This window comes from Symsagittifera roscoffensis, chromosome 1 (assembly GCF_963678635.1).
Source record: "Symsagittifera roscoffensis chromosome 1, txSymRosc1.1, whole genome shotgun sequence".
Classification (NCBI taxonomy): Eukaryota; Metazoa; Xenacoelomorpha; order Acoela; family Convolutidae; genus Symsagittifera; species Symsagittifera roscoffensis.
In genome coordinates this window covers 27,999,215-28,022,315 of record NC_087062.1, presented here as the reverse complement: position 1 = coordinate 28,022,315, position 23,101 = coordinate 27,999,215, and the positions used below count along the sequence as shown (strand labels likewise).

Below are 23,101 nucleotides of genomic sequence, written 5' to 3'. Positions count from 1 at the left end.
AGTCCAAGTTCCATTTGGTTCACCACAAAAAATTGTTGCAAAGAAACTAGAGAGTAATGTTTTTTGCCTGGTTGTGTTGTTGTTAATCTGTCGTCTGTTTAAACAATTGCTGGTATTGATTCAGTCAAAACCGTTTTCTGTCGAACTTTTTTCCAGAATTTCTTGGGGTTCGTCTTAGTCTGTTCTGATATATTTTTTTTCTGTCAGATACTCGGCTCTGATTTCTGGGGTCATTCAATTTCTTTTCTGTTTGTAGCTAATTAAGTAAAATATACGATTGTTTCTTCGAAATTTACCTCAAGCCCTTCTTTTTTCCACATTAATTTTCAACAGCCTTAAATTTTTCAACAGGCTTAAAGTAACCGGATCTGACTTCATGTTTGATTGGACGGATTTAGTTTTAGGTATATACTTTTCTGGAATTGGTTCGATGACGCTTTTAAAATAGGCCCAAGCTTCCTCGATATTATACATTGACAGATTTTCAATCAGGTTTATACTGGTTAAGATAGAAATAGTAAGTTTTATGAATTTTACACATTTCTCATTTGCGTGTGCATGTATCTGTGTATGTGTGTGTATGTGTGTGTGTGTGTGTATGTGTATATTTTTTTGTGTGTGAGAGAGTGTTGGTACTCAATCAGACGATTCATTCGCGTCGATAAAAACGATGATATCTATTTCAGATTTTAAATGCTGGGATATAGAAGTGGCGAAAAGCAAAATGCACATTACCGCTCCAAAGATCCTATCGGGAATTTGAAAATAAAGTGCGTACAAAAACTGGCCTTAAATCTTTTTGCACTTGCTATGATTATCATATCGTTTTATTTTAGGGTTACCTTGAAAAAATTGACAGCAGCTTCAGTATTTAATACTGGAGATGGAGCAGAGTCTGAAACAGGGACAAAGTTATCTGCCAAAGAAAAGTTCCTAGAACTTCAACAAGGTGACGCACTTGTCTTCTTATAGAACGCACATTTTTTCAAATTCCGAACGTTCTCTTGAAGAATAATGGTTGTCTCCTGTGATCAGCAAAGAAATGGCAACGATATGTTGCGAAAGTGGGACTTGCAAGGGTTTTTTGTTTGAGCTGCGAACAAATTGAATCGGAATACAGACTTTTTGTCGGGCTTATAATCAGCTCTACAGAAATTGATCACTGTAGAAGTGGTCACCATTGCATATTAATTTTATTTTTATTATGTTGGTTGTAAATTTATCAATCCCAAATCTATCTATCTATCTATACTACATTTAAATGCTCTAGTGACAGCTATCTCCCATGTTTAAGCATAATAATTTTGCATGTTTAACGAAAGAATTTTTTCATGTTTAAGCTATATCATATATTGCAATGCTTAAGAAAATATTTCCTTTAGTTTTCCGCAAGGTCATTAATTTTTCAGTAATTTTTTTCGAGGCCAAATTAAGTCTGTCTATCTGTATACCTGCTTTTTAAAAATCTATCTATTATATATTTAAATGCGGGCTTCACTATCTCGCCATGTTTAAGCTTTTTCAACGTATTATTTTTGCATGTTTAAGCTATATCGTATATTGCCATGGTTAATTTTTTTTTCGATTTTCCAATTTGATTTTAGTGGTTATTTACCAAGTTTAAATTAAGCAGCCCAATATCGAATTAGGGGTTGCGAATTTGGCCTCCAATTTTGAATGCCCGAATCATTTTAGTTAACGAGATAAGATAATTTTTGAGATTTTTTTCAGAAATTTCAAATGAAATAATTTACAGAACTTGAAGTTTCCAACCCTGTAGTTGGGTACTGTCAGAGTACTCTAAGGGATTACACACCTTGCCTCCAAATATGACTGTTCAAATCCTTGTAGTTTTCGAGATATGACGTTTTTTGTGATTTTTTTTAAAAATCTGAAATTCCCAACCCTGTAGTTAGGTCCTGTCAGAGTACTCTCAAAGATTGCGAATCTTGTCTCCTAATATAACCTCTCATTTCTTTGTAGTTTTCGAGATATGACGTTTTTGTGATTTTTTCAAAAGTTTTCAGAAAACTTAAATTTTTTTTTTTTCAATTATCTGAAATTCCCTACCTTCTAATTAGAACCTGTCAGAGTTTTCTCAAAGATTGCGAATCTTGCCTGCAAGTATGACTGCTCAATTATTTGTAGTTTTCGAGATATGACGTTTTTTGTGATTTTTTCAAAAATTTTCAGAAAACTAAAATTGTTATTATTTTTTTAAAATCTGAACATCCCAATCCTGTAGTTGGGTACTGTCAGAGTACTATCAGGGATTGCGAATCTTGCCTCCAAAAATGACTGCTCAAGTTCTTGTAGTTTTCGAGATATGATGTGTTTTATGATTTTTTCAAAAATGTTCAGAAAATTTTAATTAAATATTTCTCAAAACTTGAAATTCCCAACCTTGTGGTTGGTTGCCCTCAGAGTACTCTAAGGAGTTACAAATCTTGCCTCCAAATATGACTGTTCTAATCGTTGTAGTTTGCGAGATATGACGTTTTTTTGTGATTTTTTCAGAAATTTTCAGAAAACTTAAATTATTATTTTTTAAAAATCTGAAAATCCCAATCCTGTAGTTGGGTACTGTCAAAGTACTATCAGGGATTGCAAATCTTGCCTCCAAAAATGACTGCTCAAATCCTTGTAGTTTTCGAGATGTGACGTTTATTGTGATTTTTTTGAAATTTTCAGAAAGTTAAAATTAATTATTTTTCAAAATTTGAAATTTCCAACGCAATAGTTCGTTGTTGTCAGGGTACTCTAAAGAGTTGCAAATCTTGCCACATGCGACTGCTAAACGCGACTGCTCAAATGCTTTTAGATTCCGAGATGTTTTTTCAAAATTTCTCAAAGAACTTATCTACAAAGAAATTCAAAAAATTTGAAACTACAAACTCGAAGATACAACCTACACCGTCAGCGTACACCCTGGCGTCTCAAATCTTGCCTCCTAATATGAATGCTCAAATCCTTTTAGTTTTCGAAAAAAAAGACGTTTTTTAAAAAAAATTTTTGGGAAACTTAGGTTTAAAAAAATTCACAAAATTTTGAATTCCTAACCCTAAAGTAGGGTGCTCTCAGGGACTCTCAGTGGTTGCAAATCTGGTCCCCAAATTTCTGCTGAGGCGCATTAACGTTTCGAGATGACGCTTTTAAAATGGGAATTTAAAAAAATTAAAAATTTCGTTATTACCAACCCTGTAATTGGGTGCAGTCAGAGTACACTAAAAGTTTGCAGATGTTGTGTCATGAGTTGTCGAAAAGTTTCGAAGCACCGGAGGTGCGTTAAACGCTAGTTAATTTGATTATGTTGTCTACCCGTCTCCTATTTTGTTTTATTTTCTTCTATCAAATCTATTATATATTTAAATGCGGGCTTCACTATCTCGCTATGTTTAAGCTTTTTCAACGTTTTTTTTTTTTGCATCTTCAACAAAAGAATTTTTTCACGTTTAAGGTATATCGTATATTGCAATGGTTAAGGTTTTTTCAATTTTCCCATTTTAATTCAGTTTTTATTTCTTCAAATTTTGTAATTAGAAACCCAATAGTTGGATGTTGTCAGAGTTTTCCCAGGTTTTGCGATTCTGGCCTCTATATATGAATAACCAAATCCTTGTAGTTTTCGAGATATGACGTTTTTTATGATTTTTCAAAAATTTTTCAAAAACTTCGATTTTGAAATATTCAAATACGTTGAAGATCTCAGTCCTGTTGTTGGATTTTGTGAGGGTACTCTCAGGGGTTGCGAATCTTGCCTCTAATTATGGCTGCTCAAATCTTTTTAGTTTTTGAGATATGACTTTTTTTAGGATTTTCTCCGAACTTTTCAAAAAAAAATTAGATGTTAAAAAGTTCCAAAACTTTGAAGATCTCAATACTGTTATTGGAATCTGTGAGGGTACTCTGTTGAGGTTGCTTATCTTGCCTCTGAATTTGTCTGCTCAAAATCTTGTAGTTTACGAGATATGACGTTTTTTAGGATTTTCTCAAAAATTTTCTGAGAACTTGGGTATAATTTTTTAAATAAAACTTGAAGTTACCATCTCAGTAGTGAGGCTCTTTCAGGGTACTCTCAGGAGTTGTGAATTTTGCCTCCAAATATGACTGCTCAAAACCTTGCAGTTTTACAGATATGATGTTTTTGCAATTTTTTAAAAAAAGTATTCTCAGGAGTTGCAAATTCGGCCTTCAGTTAGGAATGCTCAAATCGTTTTACTTCAAGAGATACGACGATTTTTGTAATTTTTTTTGGAAATTTTCAGAAAACTCAAATTACAAAATAGTTCACTAAAGTGAAATTCCCAACCCTTTAGTTGTGTGCTGTCAGAGTACTTTCAAAGATTGCGATTATTGCTATCTAATAAGACTGCTCAAATCTTGGTAGTTTTTGAGATATGAAATGTTTTCTGGTTTTCAAAAAAAAATACTTCTTAAGGTGAAGTTCCTCAAATCTTGAATTTCCCACCATTGTAGTTGGGTGCTGTAAGAGTACTCTCAGGAGTTGAAAATCTTGCGTCCAAATACGACTGCTCAATTTGCCAGATTTGACGTTTCTTAGTTCATTTTAAATTTTTTCAACGACTAATAAAAAACTTCACAAAATTTTATAGTTTTTTAAACTTGAATAAAATCTTTGCAAAATTTTTAATTACGAACCCTGAAATTGGGTGCTGTCAAAGCACACTTAAAGAATGCAGATCTTATTTCCAATTTATGCGGTTTATCATGAGTACCGGAGATGCGTTTTACGCTAGTTTCCATTATTTATTTTTTTGCTACTATGTTGTTCATTTTTAAGCGGCTATGGCCTATTTCTTCCGAGTCCTGATTGCTTTTGCTGCTTGTAAGTTTTCTGCATAGTTCCTTAGAACATGATACTTTCGTCGGATAGATGACTGTCTGATTTCGGTCTTCTTTCCATTTGCTTCGAGAATTTTAGGTTGTGTTGGAATACAAACTTGGTTTATCTGCTACCAAGAGGGTCCTGAACACCAAAGATGCAAGTTTTGCAGTTCAGCTTCTGCTATTTGTCGAGATGTATGATCAGCTGACGTGTTTCCTTTTGTCGGCTAGTGTCATCTGTTGAACTTAAGCAATGTTGGCCGGAACTCTAAAACCAAATTGCTTGCTATCCTCCCGCTAGTAATCTTAGTTAGTCAAATGATTTCGGTTGATTTTGCTGAGCTGTTTTCAATCAATTACTGTGGACTTCATATTTTTTTAAATCTTTTTACGTACTTAAACAGAGGCACAGAACGCTGGATGGAGCCATCGTTTATTTTTTTTGGGAATTGATCACGTTTGGGGAAAACATCAATCTTTTTTGTACGGAAATAATTTTGGGTATGCTTGAACTCGTTTTTGGTGGGTTGATTTTTTGAATATTTCTCTTAACAGTTTTTTTAATTGCTGTTGACCACATGGCGTATGAAATTGGCTTGATTCTTGTGCAAAATCTCTTATACGAAGCTTCTAGAAGTTTTCTTTCAGCGGGGAATGCCAGTGAAACGTTTTGAGAACCAGATTGCTCTTGATTTTTGAATTGATGGTCGGGGAACCTTTAATGGATCTCCAAATTTGAAAAAGAAATTTTACGTATTCGTTTCTTTCCAGAAATAAATTTTTTAAATGCGAGTCAAGACTACCAGGGTAGATTTTCCTCAAAAACGCTGGCAATTAAGTTTTTAATTCAAGAAAATGAACAAAGAACGCATGGAGAAACCTTTAGCTTTAGTTCGTCATAGCGCGAAAAAAATGCAAATCAGTTTTTTCTTTGTAAACATGCATACTATTCTACACTTTTTTTGCTACGATTTCACTATTTATTTTTTATAAGTTAGTCGTTAGTGCCCACTCAAGGCAAAAATAAACTGAGTTTTTGAACGGACAGTGAACGGAGTATGACTATTTACCATAATGCAAGCCCTCTTCAGTGTGTTGTCCGGCGAAACACGATGCTGCAGCATTATTTTGATTGCATATTGAACTTGGAATAGGAGTTCTCGATTCGGGGCGAAACTTCTTTTGTAATTGAGTCCAAAGTAAAGTCAAAGCTCATCAATTTCATCCAATTCATCTAAGGTGCGATCGCATTCTTTTTGTATTTCCTCAATTTTTTATCTTAAGACCTTCCAGTTCTTTTTCAAAAGCCAGTGAAGGTTTTATTCTAAATTTTGATGCAAATGTAGTGGTTTTTTGTACTATTTTCTCCGAGTACGCATTTCTTCCCATATAAGTTTGAGTAAGATGGAAGAACCATCTAGACAGCTTGGACTCACGGATACACGGATATTTTTCTGAAACGCTTGAATAGCTGCCTGATTAAATTGCAGTGACATTTTTCCAGGCCTGCTATCAGGGGTTAGTTTTTTAGGGCTTCTAAGAAACTGAGGTAGGTTTTTCCGTTTTACTTGTTAAGAACGCATATATGCAAGCGGCGGCCATTTCTGAAAGATAATCATTTGTTCAGTAAAGTTTCTAAAAAAATTTTAGGAGCGACTTTGAAAATTCTGTCAGCCTACCAAAAAAATTTTTCTAGCACACCTAGCGTTTCAGGTTTGCCGAATAAAGTAGTTCTCTCGTGGTCATTTTCTCCACTCTCAAATCTTGAAAATTTTTTGAATTGCTGGGAGACTGGTAAACCGTGTTATTGTTACTTACGCTTGCGTTGCGCATTTTCTCTCGTTTTTTTAATAGGGCTAGTTGAGTGACAATGTCTGTAATGGGCTGAATTACGCCGGCAACTGCGAGGGTTGGGGTATTTTTATTGCGCAGATACTCAATATTTTTCAAGAAATATTCGAGCATCAGGTTTCCCATAGAAAAAAAACAAGATTATTTTCACACCTCGTTTCAATAAAGTTTTCGCGATCTGTAATTGTTGTTTATTTAAAGCAGTGCCAGTTCGTAGAGGTTTTTTTTCGTGCGTTTAAGATAATACTCGCCGCCTGATATTGCTAGTATTTGTTGGCCTTTGAAAGATAAGGTTACATGGTTTGACGAGACTTCTTAACCTTCTTCCAGTCAGTATAGTGGTAAAGCGCTTGAGCTAATATGCTAATGCCTCGGGTTTTCTCGATCTACATAGAAACTGGTCTCTTTTTTGGGAAAGCTCAATTTAGTCTTCCGCTTGACTTTTGTTGACCTTTCTTCCAAAGCATGAACTGTCGTCCCAATTTAGGCAACTTTCACTGTAATTGGAAGTAGTTATGTAAATTGTGGTTAACAACTCTGACTTTTGGTTATATTATGATAGACTACTCACCAGAAAAATCTTACTCTGATAGGTAGGTCCAATACTACTAATTTCACGGGTAATAGTTTGAAATTTAATTTTTGTATAGTTAATGCTTTTGATTTTTCCACTTTTAGAAGGTCCACCAATATAATTTTCACAAACGTCCTTTGTTGCTTTCAATAGGTTATCTCTTTTCTTTTTTAAACGAGTGAACGAGAGTTTATTTCTTTAGCTTATCGAAAGGCTATTGTTTTTGAGGAAATAAATGCATCAAGTGAATAAAAAAAATATGGGTATTAGAAGGTTCAGTTTGCTGTGGGTTATCTTGTTATGGGGTGATAAAATAGTGGATGTAAACATAGGACAAATATGCGGGGTTCAAGGGTGGGACACCGTTCAAAATTTATATTTAAAACTGTTGAGTTTTGCCGTGTTTAAGAAATTTAATGGTCTGGTTTTTGTTTCATCGCTTTTTATCATCATATTTTTGTTTCATCGGTAGCCTATGTTGCTTGCGTCATTGTTGAGTTTTTGAGGAAAGGTTTATAATAGTTCTTTCTGTTTTTTTTTCTGTTTCACTCATCGAAATAAGATTTGATAACGTGCCGTATGAATGTTTGCGTTCAATTTTGGATTTCGATTAGTGCGAATCTCAACTTTTCCTCTCTGTGTAGTTTTCAACGATTTACTGTATTATCTACGATTACTGTATTGCTTCATTCAAAATCTATTATTATATATTTAAATGCGGGCTTCACTATCTCTCCATGCTTAAGATTTTTCAGCGGATTATTTTTGCATGTTTAACAAGAATTTTTGCACGTCCAAGCTATACCGTATATTGCAATGGTTAAGATTTTTTCAGTTTAAATTCAGCGTCTATTTCATCGAGTTAAGAAATAAGCAACCCAATAGTGGGATTCTCTCAGTTTTCCTAGGCTTTGCGATTCTATCTTACATATATGAATAAGCAAATCCTTTTAATTTACGAGATAAGTCAATTTTCGAAATTTTTCAAAAACTTCTAGAAAATTAAATTTAAAAAATCTCAATTTTTGCTATTATCAACCTATAGCTGGAGGCTGTCAGGGTACTCTCAGGGGTTGCGAATCTTGCCTCCAAATCTCATTTCTCGGATCTACTTAGCAATCTGCACCGCTTTCAAGAAAAAGTTAAGTAGATCAAACTGGTCGATTTTTCGACCAATCAGAATGCACGAAAATTAGAATTCTCAATAGAAAGCTCAGTGCAATTTTACTGAATTTATTTATAGGGGTGGAGATTTTTAAGTAGGTACCATAGGGGGGGGGGAGATTGTTAAGTAGATCCCATTTCTCAAATCCTTGTAGTTTTCGAGAAATGACGTTTTTTATGATTTTTTTCAAAAAAACTTAGATTTTGAAAATTCCTAAATCTTGAAGGTCTCAATCCTGATGTTGGAAATTGTGAAGGAACTCTCAGGGGTTGCGAATTTTGCTTCCAAATATCACTGCTCAATTGCTTATAGTTTTTGAGATATGACGTTTTTTATGATTTTTTCAAAAATTTTCCAAAAAATTTTTGATAAAAAATTCCACAACTTCGAAGTCTCAATCCTGTTGTTGGAAAATGTGAGGGAATTCTCAATGGTTGCAAATTTGGCCTCGAAGTATGACCGCTCAAAACCTTGTAGTTATCCAGATATGACGTTTATGGTGATTTTTTCAAAAAATTTCACGAAAAGTATTTTTTTCTAAATTTGAACTTCTAACCTGTAGTTGGAGGCTGTCAGATTAATCTCAAGGTTGCAAGTTCGGCCTCCAATTGACAATTCCCAAATCTTTTTAGTTTAAGAGATACGACAATTTTTGTGATTTTTTCGGAATATTTCAGAAAACTCAAATTACAAAATAATTCACAAAAGTGAATTTCCCAGCCCGGTAGTTGTATGCTGTCAGAGTACTATCAAAGATTGCCAATAGTGCCTTCAAATAAGACTGCTCAAATCTTGATAGTTTTCGAGATTTTTTCTGGTTTTTAAGAAAATACCTTTTTTAGAAAACTTAAGGTTGAAATTTTTTCTGGTTTTAAAAAAAGACCTTTTTTTTAGAAAATTTAAGGTGCTCAATTGCTTTTAGTTTGCCAGATGTGACGTTTCTTAGTTCATTTTAAATTTTTTCAAAGATTTATATGAAGCTTCACAAAATTTTATGGTTCTTCAAAATTTGTATCAAAAACTTGAATAAAAAGCTTTGCAAAGTTTCTAATTACGAACCCTGTAATTGGGTGCTGTCAGAGTACACTCAAAAAGTGCAGATCTCTTTTCCAATATATGCGGTTTTTTATGAGTTCGAAGTACCCTAGAAGCGTTACACGCTAGTTTAATTGATTATTGATTTTCTCTTATAATTAGTTTCACTGTTTTGAATTTCTCTCCTACTAGTAATTTTCTACCGAAAATTTGATTTTTTCAAGTTAATGCGGTCAAGGCATGCTGTGTGCATATAGCTACCCGTCACTCTCTTTTTTCTTTGTCATAATTGCATGCAGTAATTTTTTTGCATTGTTTCAGGTGCCAAATCAGAAGTAGAAGAACTTGTGGTCAGTTTTTGTGAAAAGAAATTTAGCCACGTAAGATTTTATGTTTCAATTTCAAATTGTTCATTATAGGGTATTAATTTTAGCCATTGTTTTTTGGAGCGTCTTCTGTTATTTTAGAGAGAGGTAACTCATTATGCTGCAATCCAAGATGGCGACTTACAAGAAGGCGACCACTTCAAGGAAATGCGCAAGAAGTGTTCTGATGAGTTTGGGGGAGATCCGGACAAAAGACCCAATAGAAGGTTGTTCACATATGTACCAGGAGACAAGTTTGTGGAAACAGTAGTGAGTGTCAATTTTCGAATGGTATTCATTGGTTGATTTGAGTGTGAGTTGTTAGGATATAATGTACACTCTTACTCCGTAGGAAGCCTTGCGTAACAAAAAATGAAAGCCTGAATTTGGCTGAAAAATGCTGTCAATTACAACGAAGTTTGATATTACTGTCTTCAGGATTGCCTTTGCTTGAAATTTGTTTGTATATTTAGACAACAAGTGCTATGACAACTGATGAGAAAGAGCAGCCGTCTTATCTAGCTAACAAAATGTCTGACATTCGCTTGGCAGATTCGAAAGAAAATGGAGATGTAAATCAAAACGAGGCAAATGAGACGTCTAAGAAATCAGAACCTACTTTTGTGTAAGTATTAAATTCGTGCCAGGTGTTCATTCAGAAACCGTAAATGGTAGTTTTTTTCTTATGTGGTGCTGGCTATAAAGTGATGTTGAGAGAAATGATAGCTGCCAATGTGAGCATCTAGCAATCTCTTTGCGTGTGATGGTCTTGTCTCGAAAGGTCGGCTCTTTTCCTTTCTCTGTCTCCCGCAAAAAGCAGTTTGATGGCTTATCTTGCAGTGCTCGTACGATGTTATACCACATCCAGGTGTAATTGAAATTGAGTATTTAGTCAGAATGCTAAGTTTAATCGAGAAAGTTTCGGACTGGACAACTTAATGGAAGTTTTATGTACATGTTCTTGATGAGGGAAAACGATTCGGAAAGTGTGGACGTTGACAATTCATTTCAAGCTAGTTTTTTGTTATCACAGAAATCGTTTTTCACGTCGTGGCCTAACTATGATGAGATGCACTTTAGGGTAAACTTAGTCACCAATTTTTTTTTTGGGGGGGGGGGGGATATTAAATTGAGAATATCTTATTGAGAAGTGTCTATTTCAGTGGAGGTCGCAAAGTGGTGGAGGAGCCGAGTGAATCGCTGAAGGAGCAGACGCACTATTTGAAGCAGGGAGGGACCACATTCCATGTCATTGCAGACCTCACCAGGCCAGGCATGGAACACCTGCAGGAGAACGAATACCCTCTCTGCTCTATTAACGTAAATCATTTCGCTACGATTTGTTAGTTACTGTCAACTTCATAAATTTCTTTCAATTGACTCTTGCTCATTTTGCGTTGTGTGACTAGATTTAAAATGATTGGCTAGTTTCTCAAAAAAAAACGTTTTAAGAAAAAACAACAATAAAAAAATTAAAATTAAATCAATTTTAAACACTGATTTTAGTTAAGATAACCTTGCTCACGTTAAAAGTTCTCAACTTCAAATATTGTCATTAGCGGTCATTTTGTTTCAGATGTCGAGTGCTGGAGTGATAACAGTCTCGCCAGATTTCAACAGACACAGACCTCCGTACTCTGTTGTATCCGACCTAGAACGCAGAGGTAACTCCCTTCTAACTGGTCCAGGATGTTTTTTTTGTCAGATTGATTTAAGTACCTGTCATTTTGCAGAAAATTCGTTTGTTCAGATGCTCAATCTTGATACATCGATTCATGTTTTTTTTGTAGAGGTGTACGAGTACACGATAGAACATGTGTCGAAGGAGATCACTGCGAAAGAGAAATTGCGTGAACAGAAGGTGGTGAACGACATCTACCTCCGCCATCAGGAGCACAAAACCAAAGCGATAGGTAAATTCTTTTGCGAGATTATTAGAAATTCTAGAGCTTCACATCACGTCTAGACTTTCTACCCTAACTAATTTTTCAAGCAAATTTTTAAGAAAGTGACCTCGCTTTATAATGAAACCTCAGTAACTGCCAAGCTCTTACTGTTTATTTTTGTCGGTTTTTTCCTCAGCATGGACTTTGTTTGAATGCTCAGGCACGGAGTTTTCACCGTTTGAGAGAGCCGTTTCCAACTTTTTAAAGATGTAGGTAATTGAGTTTCAAGATTTCAGTATAATTTTGCTTTTTTTGCTTCAAAGGTTTTTTTTTTATTGGCTTTGGTGCATCAGAAAAGGTTGCTTAAAGGGCGGAATTTTGTATGCGTTTTTGTGTTTTCGAGTCTTGAAACTTTTTGCAGCTCAGTAGAGTCTCTCCCTAGCCAATCGAAAAAACTAACCAAAATTGGAATCTTGTGCTTGGAATTTTCTCTACTATTTGCACAGCAACCGGCAATTTCTGATATCGTATTGGAAGCTTGATTTATTCGACATTTATAAAGTAACCAAATTAATGCATGGAATGAAGACAAAAAAGGCAGAATATGAAGTCAGAGTTCCTTTGTAAGCTATAAAAATGTACAAAAATATATAATTTTTTTTTGCTATGATGATCTGTCGGAACGTATTCTGTGCTACTTGTAAAGCATGAAATTACTATTATTTGCTTTAGGTAATCAGTTCGAGCTGCCACAACCGGGAGTGCTGAGAGTGAACTGCTTCGGGGAGATTGTGTCAGCCAAGGACTTCGAGTACGATGGCTTATACGTGCAATACTACCTCGACATACCAATGTGTGAGTAGAGCATCCGTCCGATATGTACACTAGTGAGCGTAGTGTAATAGTACGACTAATTTTTTTACAATTTTTGGTGGCACCTTCGTTTTTGATAGAATATGCTTTGACGTTCGATTAGTAATATGTTTACACAGTTGATCCATTTTTAATTTTGGGATCACTTTAGTGTGTTATTACGAACCTTCTTTTTTCCTAACCTATCTCGCAAATAAAAGTGTTCACTTATTTGGAAATTGCACTGTAGCATTGGAAATTGCACAGCATCTGTTCTCTGCTTTATTTGTTCTGACCAGTGTTTGGTGTCCATTAAGCTTCCGTGGCTGAGTGGTTAGTGTGTGAGAATCTTAATCTCTTGGTCGCAGGTTCTAATCCCAGGGGTAGCCGAATTTTTACTCATTCGTGGTTTATTTCTCATTTTTATTATTGCACTTTATAGAACTACTTTTTATCGTGTTCTCGCAAGTGTTTGCGAGTGGGTTAGGCACATGTCTCTCAACACGAGGGTTATGCGTTCGAATCCCGCTTCGGTCACGGCTGGAGGGGTCCCAGTGTCATCCGCCTCCTCAAGGTGGGACCGGCTGCGGCGAAATGGATGACATCTCCCCCTCCCCCACGGTTGGTCCTGCACTGAGCAGGCCGGGGGCTAATAAAAAAAAAAGCGAAGCTTCGCCTGTGTTACTTCATAAAATAAACTCAAAAAAGCTTTTTGTTTCAAACCGCAGTTCAATCTATTATATATTTAAATGCAGGCTTCACTATCTCTCCATATTGAAGCTTTTTCAACGTTTTATTTTTGCATGTTTAACAAAATAATTTTTGCATGTCTAAGCTATATCGTATAATGCTATGGTTAAGATTTTTGTTTTCGATTTTCCGATTTAAATTCATTTAATTCATCAAGTTTGAAATGACCAAGTCAATAGTGGGATTCTGTCAGGGTTTTCTCAGGTTTTTGCGATTCTGGCCTCCATATATGAATAACCAAATCCTTTTAGTTTACGAGATACGGCAATTTTCGAGATTTTCAAAAATGTCTAGAAATTTAATTTGAAAAAATTTCTTAATTTTTGACATTCTCACCCTGTAGTTGGGTGCTGTCTGGGTACTCTCAGGGGTTGTGAATATTTTTCCAAATCTGACTTCTCAAATCCTTGTAGTTTTTGAGATATGACGTTTTTTTTATAATTTTTTCAAAAACTTTCCAAAAACTCAGATTTTAAAAAGTTCTTAAAGTTTTAATATCTCAATCCTGTTGTTGGAAGTTGTGAGGGAACTCTCAGGGGTTGCGAATTTTGCCTCCAATTATGACCGCTCAAATGCTTGTAGTTTCGAGATGTGACGTTGTTTTAGGATTTTTTTCAAAATTTTTCAGAGAACTAAGTTATAAAAGTTGTCACAAAATTTGAAGTTCCCATCTCTGCAGTGAGGCTCTGCCAAGGTACTCTTAGGAGTTGTGAATTTTGCCTCCAAATATGACTGCTCAAATGCTTGTAATTTTTGAGATGTGACGTTTTTTATGATTTTTTCAAAAATTTTCAAAAAAAAAAGACTTTAAAAAATTCCAAAACTTTGAAGATCTCAATCCTGTTGTTAAAAATTATGAGGGAACGGAGCTCTAAGGGGTTGCAGTTTTTGCCTCTGAATATGACTGCTCAAATCCTGGTAGTTTTCGATATATGACGGTTTTTAGGTTTTTCTTAATTTTTTACAGAGCTTAGATATAAAAAAATTTCACAAATTTTGAAATTGCCATCTCTGTAGTGAGGCTCTGTCAGGCTACTCTCAGGAGCTGCGAGTTTTGCCTCCAAATATGACTGCTCAAAACCTTGTAGGTTTCAAGATATGACGTTTTTTTGTGATTTTTTAAAAAAAGTATTCTCAGGAGTTGCAAATTCGGCCTTCAGTTAGGAATGCTCAAATCGTTTTACTTCAAGAGATACGACGATTTTTGTAATTTTTTTCGGAAATTTTCTGAAAACTAAAATTAGAAATTAATTCACAAAAATGAAATTCCCAACCCTGTAGTTGTGTGCTGTCAGCGTACTGTCTAGGATTGCAAATTTTGCTTTCAAATAAGACTTCTTAAATCTTGGTTGTTTTTGAGATGTGACGTTTTTTTTCTGGTTTTCAAAAAAAAACTTTTTAAGAAAACTTAAGGTTGATGTTTCTCAAAATTTGAATTTCCCAACGTTGTAGTTGGGTACTGTAAGAGTACTCTCAGGAATTGCAAATCTTGCGTCCAAGTGCGACTGCTCATTGCTTTTAGTTTCCGAGATATGACGTTTTGTAGTTCTTTGTAGATTTTTTCAAAGAAGCTAAATAAAACGTCACAAAATTTAAAGGTTTTTCAAGATTTATATTAAAAAATCTTGAATAAAAAAATTAGCTAAATTTGCGGTTACGAACCCTGTAATTGGGTGTTGTCAGTTTACACTCAAATGATGCAAATCTTTTTTCCAATATATGCGGTTTTTTATGAGTTGTTAAAAATTTGAAGCACCGGAGGTGCGTTACACGCTAATTTGTTTTTATTGTTGTTTGTAAATTTACCAATTCCAATTTCTTTGTCATTTTTTTTGTTTAATCTGCTCTTTTTCTCTTCATTTGGCTTAAAAGATTTTGTTTTACAATATTTCAGTTTTGAGGCCTCTTTTTGAGTCGCCGTAGGAGAAAAAAAATTTTATCTAAAATTGTGCCAAGTTTTTCTAATTACCTTTCCGACAAGGGTATTGCAATCGTGTACTGGTTTTTTTCCCCGAAAAAAAACTTTGTTCACAGGACTTATCTGGTCTCTCTGTTGAAAATACTGCTACAGATTTTTTTTTGAGCATGTTAATATTTCAAATATCCGTCCTCGGAATTTTTCTTTTTTAGTATGGTGTAATTTTACTCTCATATATTTTTCAAGTTTTATTTTTAAAAATTTTTTTCTCTAATAATAGTTTTCGGCCAATATCATATTGACTTCTTTGCCTCCCTGTGTCGTTTCATGGGCTAAAAATGTCTTTGTGTGCGCGGGTGTGCATTGAGAGGGATGGGGTGTTTCTATAACTTTTTTAAAGCCTTTTTTTGAAATTTTTTCGCCTTGAAAGGTTTCTGCTCAGGTATTTTCGGCTTTGTTACTGCTTGGCAAGTTTTCTGATGCTAATATTACCTTCTATTTTCTTTGGTGAGTTTTTTGTAAACTAGTCATACTTGATTGCGGACGTTTTCGAACTCAGTATTAGTTTTATTAGTTTAGTTTTGATTATTTAAGGTTAATTGAGCTAGGGCTATTTTGAAAGGCTTAATTTATTACTTACTCGGGGTTTAGCGAGAATGAAGTGTTTGTACGAACTTTTTTCCTGATGGAACTCGCAAATACAATTGCTCATTTGGTGGCAATTTTCCCTATAATCACGACCTGCAGCTTTGGAAATTGCATAGCATCTGTTCTCTGCTTTATTTTTGGCTAATGTGTGTTTCATATTAAACTTCCGTGGCTGACTGGTTAGTGTGTGAGACTCTTTATCTCTAGGTCGCAGGTTCGAATCTCAGACGCAGCTTTTTTTTTTATTAATTCGAGGCTTATTTCTAATTTTTCTTATCGCACTTTATAGAGCTGCTTTTTTTTCGTAATCTGGCTATTGTTTGCGAAGCAAAGCTTCGCCTCTGTGTTCAAATAAATATATGCATAGTTGTGTCTATTTGTAATTGGTGCCACTTTTGCTGCATGGCATCGGCAATTTTTTAGCATATGTAGCTGATTTTTTTGTGACTGGTGTTTGGCGATAATTAAGCAACCCTGGCGGTGAGTGCAGTGCGTCAGATTCCTAATCTCGAGGTCGCAGTTTCGCATCCGATACCTAGCAAAATTTACCAATTCGAGGCTTTTTCTTCTTTCATTTTAAAGCTGATTTTTTCGTGTTCTGGCTAGCTTGTGTTTTCGAAGCGCTGCTTCTCCTCTGTCTTAGAAAAAGAGAATATCACAAGCTCATGACTAGAAGTTTATTGAAAGTTAAGACCACATAATGTGAAGTTGACTGGGAAACTCAATTTTTAGATATGAAAATCTCGGTGGCTGTTTTGGGAAGGTTTAAGGGCACTTTTTTTCAAATTTCATAAAACAGCCGTTTTTGTATACCATTTTTCTTTATCTTGCTTTGCTTATGAACTTTCGCAACCCTAGGTTTCTTCCCACTTGGCCTAGAGTTAACGCCGTCGCGTTTTTACCCTCTGGTCTGGGGTTCGACTCGGTCGGACCTTGTTTTTTTTTCAGTATGTTGGCAATTGAAAAAAAAAAATTGGTAAAAATTAAATGTTGGACTTCCATTATGCTGAAAGTTTTGTCGGCTTAGTTGCCACAGCACACTTCTTGTTTAACCTGGAAGCAACTTTTCTTTGCAAGTGCAATTGTTGTTCTATGTAGGTTCAGGGAGGTGGATTTCAAACTTTAAAAAAAAACTTTTTAACATTTTTTTTCGGCGCAAAACGTGCCTGCTCAAAGGTTGTCGTCTTAGTTGCAACTTCACAGATTTTTCTTTTCGTGTGCTGTAAGCAACTTCCATTGTAAATTAAAGTCCAACTCTTGTTCATTCTAGTTTTTGGTGTGACTTGAAACTGTAAAGATTTTTTTGTATGAGATCTTGTTTTTTTTCTGCTCAACTTATGTCTCCTCAAAGATTGTAGGCTTTGTTTCCTCTTCATAAGTTTTGTTCCGTTACTAATTTAATGCTCAAATTTCGCCATGTTAGCCTAGAATCAAGTTCTATTCATACATACGAAAATTTAGTTTTTGGTAGAACTATTTTTTTCAACCTTTTCCATTTTCTCGACTTTATATGTTTGTGTTTAATCGCAAGTGATGCGAAGCCTCTGTGTAAAATAATACATTCTTTCGGACTGCTCCTTTATAAATGTATAATTCGGTATTTTTGTTTACTTGTGTTATTTGACTCTTTTCCAACTGTCTATTGGTTATGTTATTTATCCAAGGAATCAAGTTCATGAATACATCGCTGGTCTACATTTGTTGTACTTAGTTTCTGTAAAAGTATAGTTTTTCCATGTAGACTAATGTCTTCTTATTCATTTTTTTATCAAAATTTGAGGGTTGAAGAATTGTCTGCTTTAGGTTGGTGGGCTGATCCCAACTCATGTCAGATCACAGGAGTAACTCAGAGGTGCAACAAGCGAGTAGCTCCTAATGGCAAGGCAAGATATTAAACAAGTCTATTTTGTTGCAGCAACTTAAACATTTTTAAACAGGCGCGGCTGAAAATATGACAAGATTGGTGAGAGACGCGAATTTGAATGTGACTGCGTCCTTTTTCAAACATCTTTAACCTGTTTCTGTATTCTGTTCCAGGACGAAGTGAGTAACTTTGGCTTTCCGATGGAATTCGAACTCTTCTTCAGAAACGATTCGGAAGACTCAGGTTAGCTCATCATTTTGAGATTGATTGAATATGTAACAATTTGTACCAACCCTGGTAGTAGTTTAGTTGCTTCAAAATGAGGTAGGGTAGGTGCATGATGTAGGATTTTAAGTATTTCAACTGTGAATTGTGCTTCAGACGGAATCCACTCGGAGTGGCCGACTTTGTTCATAGAAGTGCTATCCATAGACCAGTGGCTCCGATTCAGAACCGAGGGTTACGGTTGGGTGAAACTACCAGCCACTCCAGGCATGTAGCCTTGTTTTAAAGAGAATTGATTATTTTTTCTTGTATGCTATACCAGTATGAATAATGTAGTCTGCTTTTGACCAAGTTATGGCTATTCGTTATTATACGTCTCTTGTGATGTTTAAAAAAGTAACAAGATATCTTTAACGTTGATGAGCTGAGCTGAATTTTCGTGTATTATTAAAGCATTACTTTGTTGTGATTTTAATTGCAGGCGTGATTGAAACAGAAGTGTCCTGTTGGCGTCCTCTGGGCAACGGGTCTCTCTCCTCGGAGCTAAGGAGGTTCTTCGTCGGAGGATCCCCCGAACTAGAGGACATCGCTTTCGTATCCAAACCAACTTCACAGGCTAGCATCCAAAGCTGGAATTTTTCCACTGAAATTTTTCACGCCATCTGTTTCATGCAAGACAAAGTATCAAAGTCTCCTACTAAATAGGCTCCATCTAGTCGTCAAAATGTATCGATAGCCTGCTGGTGTTGAATTTTCGCAGCTGTGATGCTTTTGTAATATCCATATATTTGGCAATATTTTGGTTTGGTCAGCTTATAAGAATGCGCTAATTTGTTTCATCTTTTAAACAATTCCAAATCGTAATACGAATTTCCAAATCTAAATGTGATAAATTTGTGTAGAGACTAGTGTGTTATGCTTAATTTTAGGATGGAGTGGTGTTGAGCAAGTATGGGATGATGACTGAGGCTACGGGGTCTGTCAAGCTGCGATTCAACACAATCATGCAGAGCCAGTAGGTCATTCATACTATCACCAAATTCTCTCTCGATTGATGCCAAATAGTGGTTTTGTGTCAATTAATCTTCACAAAATGAAGTAGGGGCGGCGGTGAAGTGGCTAAATTTCTCTGCCTCTAAGTAGTTATGTCGGGTTGCCTGCAGTGAAGCAACAATACTTAGACAAGAATGACAAGACTGCTCGTATCAGCGCAAAGCCCTGATTGTTCTGACTGCCCTTCAACGTCGTTGAAATAAATTTTGAAAATATCAATTGAAAAAAAAATTATCAAAAAAAAAACAACTCTATCAACGCATTAAAAACATCAAATATTTTGCATCAATCAAATTTGAACCTATTTATGAGCGGATTAAATAGCTACCTACGCGCGCTAAAAGCACGAAATATCTCGCGCTTAGATTGTCCCAAAGTAGATCGCAGGTTTTTAAATTGAGCTCAAGACATCACGGGTTTTCAGATGATATAAAAATTCTGTTCAAATTGGCTAGTAAACATATCGAATTTGGTCTGGAGAAAAAACACCACAAGCACGATCATTCCGACACCTTCGAAAGTCGGAACAAACCGAAACAACGCATGTAGTATTGTAGTGGCACAACAGCAGTTCCGTTGAAAGCAATATAGGGGGAGTAACCTTAAATTCTTCTTTTTGCTGGTTGAGACAACTTTCATGCAAAAGTTAGTTGAAGTATTTAGCTATATATTACAAACACTAGTTAACAAAATTTACAGAATGCCTAGATAGTTTCTCAAAGATGATTTTAGCTCATCGCGTAGTAAACGCTGAAAAAAGTTATAGAAAAGAGGATCAAGTCTAATAGAATGAAGGTTTTAGAACAGCAAATTATTAATATCCCTTTTTTCTAAGACTTAAAAAACTAATTTTAAATATTTGAAACCTTTTCTGAAAATCCTTTTCGTCAACTAATTTTTTTTGTCAAAAATAACTAGATCATTTTGCGAGCAAAAAGTTATAGAGAATCCTAAGCCTATTTGTGATTGATGTGTAGCTGAATTTGTTGTTTATTATAATAAAAAATCCTTAAGCTAACACGCCGGTTGGATAGCCCCGACAAGTCAAGCAAATTGTTTTGAGAGTTATGTCTGTCGTATAACTCAGCCGTGTAAAGGTCATGAGCAGTTAGTAATTGGTTTGTTTGCATGAGACCGCTAATGCTTATTTGTGTCGTTGTGAAGTTCAATTTTTTCCCAATGTGAACAGATACACATTAATCCTTCATTATGGTGGTCAACCGATGTTTGCAAACCAATTAACAAATCAAGAAAAAAATTCATTATTTTCGAGCTCATTATTACTATTACGAAAATCATTATATATGTTGTGGTGTCATCAGCAGAAATAACAACATTTGAATTATTGTATAAATCAGGTTTATTGTTTATATAATAGAAAAAGTAATGGCCCCAAACCGAGCCTTGGGGCACACCAAATCTGATTGGTTTAACAGCTGATATTTCAACGCCATGCTCAACATAATGTTTCCGGTCACTTAAATAATTTTCAATAATATTGTTGTTGAAGCATATTGAAAGGTTATTTAGAGTATAAGTTGTTGCCAGTCGAGCTTAAGTCTTTTATTGTCGTTCCAATCAAATTAGTTAACATTGAGAGTGATTGCAGGCTTTTCCTCGACAAGGAGTTCCAACAAGAGAGAAGTAAGAAAAAGACGACGATGAATATGATTGACAGACTGGGGGGACACAGTATGCAGCAAACAGTACAGAGTGTTCTGGACACATTCATCAAGACTCGCAACAAATTGAGAGCTGCTAGAGAAGGAGTGCTCAAGTGAAGCGACCTTCAGAAGAGAAATACTATGAAAAATCACAACAAAGGCGATTACCGAAGGAAAACAAATTGCCAGTTTCTGTGCAAGTAATATAGAATATTCCGACCACAGTAGGTTTTAGGGAAAACAAAAAATTTAAGGAATAAGTGTTTGTTAATTTGTCGTCTTTGGATTTGGAAGAAGTGAGTTAGGATGCTAATTTGGCTTTCTAATGATTGCTAATGGCGTATTCTAAAACTTCTTTCGTATCGTTGAAAGTGTCTCCACCTTTTATCCACTCTTCGCTATAAAAAGCGAAAACTTCAAAATAGTCAAAACTGATTAAACTTTTGGGAAAAGACTGACTGAAAGTGCTTGAATATGATCTATCATCAACCCCCTGATGTTTATTTGTGATGTCTCCGAGTGGTAATGTATCACCCAAATACGAGTTCCTGTTTGACTTCGTCGCTGGTCGGAATAAACAGGATAGATAACTGTAAATAGTGTAAATTTGTACTAAACAAACGATTTGATAAATTCATGTTTATATTGATCCGTTTTCATCAAATAGTCATTTTCATTTTGCTAAGTATCAATGCTGAAGAGCGTGCACAAGAAAATCTTATCGTTTCGCTCTTTGATTCAATGTAGTTAATTGCTCAATTTTTAATCTCATTGTGGACTCGAGTCGGTAAAAGGTATGATTGAGGAACAGATGGTCAGTGGTGCAAACTAAGACAAAAGCTCAGCCATTTTCAAAGCAACGTTGCTTGCTTAACTTGAAAGAATATTTGCAGTTTTTTGCTCGAAATTGCAAAGGTTTGCTGCTTGGTAGAATGTTTTATGAGAATTAATGTATTTACAAGCGAAGCGTAGTGTCCTACTGCGATGTCAACTTTTTTCCAATCGAAATCCCAAGTATAAGTGTGCATTTAAAGTGTTATAAATTCATCTACTGAAAGTGACGTAAATAGCTTTCTCCAAATACGAAAGTAGAATTTGTTTTAGAAATTCAAAGAGCTTAAAGGGCATCTATTTTTTAAACAAAGTCAGTGATTTTTTATCTAAAACTACCCTGCTCAATCCGAAATACAGAAAACAACTTAAAAAAACACGTACTAGGAATCTCCTCAAATGAGTATCAAATTCCCTAGTTAATTCCTGACAGAAAATTAACTCGCGTGAAGGTTTTTTTTATCGTTTTGTTGCAACAAACTAATCAATAGTAGCTTCTTTTAAAATTCAAATTTAAGGTGATAATTATGTTTAGAAATAAATCCAAAATACTTCAAAAGTGCGGTCAATGTTTTTGGTCTCGAGTACATTTTCAACGTTCCTATTGGCTATTTTCAAGGTAAAAGAGGCAATATGGACAAAAAATAAAAATCTGAATGATCGCAAAGAAGTTTACCTGAAGTATATAAAAAAAACTTTTGCCATGCTGTCTGATTTTAAAGACAAAACTAATTTTCATTCTTCTGAAGCTTGTCAAAGATGTTTGGATGTAAATTAACCTCTGATAACAACTTTCACAAAACTAAAATTTAAACTATTAAAAGGGTATGGAAAAAAATGATGTGAGCATAAAAAACTGTAAAAACGCCGGAAAGACAAAATTTTATTCGAGATATTAAGTTCTGAAAATCGTCCTGTTTTTTGGGAAATCGTAATGAAATGATAATAATAAGATTGAATTAGACCCGCAAGGCGGGGATTAGTTGCTCTTAGTCATTGATAACAAAGTTAGTAAAATAAACTTAAAAACAATTACTCTGAATAAATCGAGTATTTAAGTGTTTGTAGTTTGTCAAACTACATGTTCAAATTCGTCCTTAAGATTACAGGTTCTTGAAGATCAAAGCCAGGCAAACTGTTCGATCTTGCGATGGTGTTTGACGTTTCTGCGACCAGGCTTTTTTCCCCGTTAATAACTTGAGGCGCAGAATGGTAAAAGTAAGTAGTGGTAAATCTAGGCTCAGTTCCTTTTTAATTCTAACTACTTTGCGTCTCCGGCACACTTGGTCTGGAGGTAACGAAGACGCCTGGGACGGCAAAGGCCCTGGGTTTGAATCTGACAGAACCTGTTTCTTTTCAGATTGGAAATATTCACTTTCACAAAAAATTTGTCGGCTCCTTATTTGTCTGTTTATGTTTTGTCAACTCACTTGTCAGATAGTAGAATTGTTGTTTTTTAAGATTCTTTTTTGCTTAAATAGTTGCTTTTATTGTTCTGATTTATTTCTGATATTTGCTATGTTACTACCCTTGTTTTTTTGCTAATGATTTTGGCCTTTTTTATCGACTTGGCAT

The 23,101-nt window shown here is 35.1% G+C and overlaps 1 protein-coding gene across 1 annotated transcript; it reads left to right on the top strand.

Moving 5' to 3' along the window:
- Positions 1-679: 679 nt before the first annotated feature.
- LOC134842184 (tectonic-like complex member MKS1) lies at positions 680-21,344 on the top strand. The gene is made up of 15 exons (XM_063858406.1): positions 680-770; positions 837-949; positions 9,792-9,850; positions 9,938-10,105; positions 10,309-10,460; positions 10,999-11,155; positions 11,412-11,499; positions 11,626-11,748; positions 12,454-12,576; positions 17,693-17,772; positions 17,927-17,996; positions 18,135-18,245; positions 18,460-18,593; positions 18,908-18,993; positions 20,641-21,344. Exons 1-15 carry the CDS (start codon positions 694-696, stop codon positions 20,810-20,812), a joined length of 1,713 nt encoding a protein of 570 aa, XP_063714476.1. The 5' UTR covers positions 680-693; the 3' UTR covers positions 20,813-21,344.
- Positions 21,345-23,101: the final 1,757 nt, after the last annotated feature.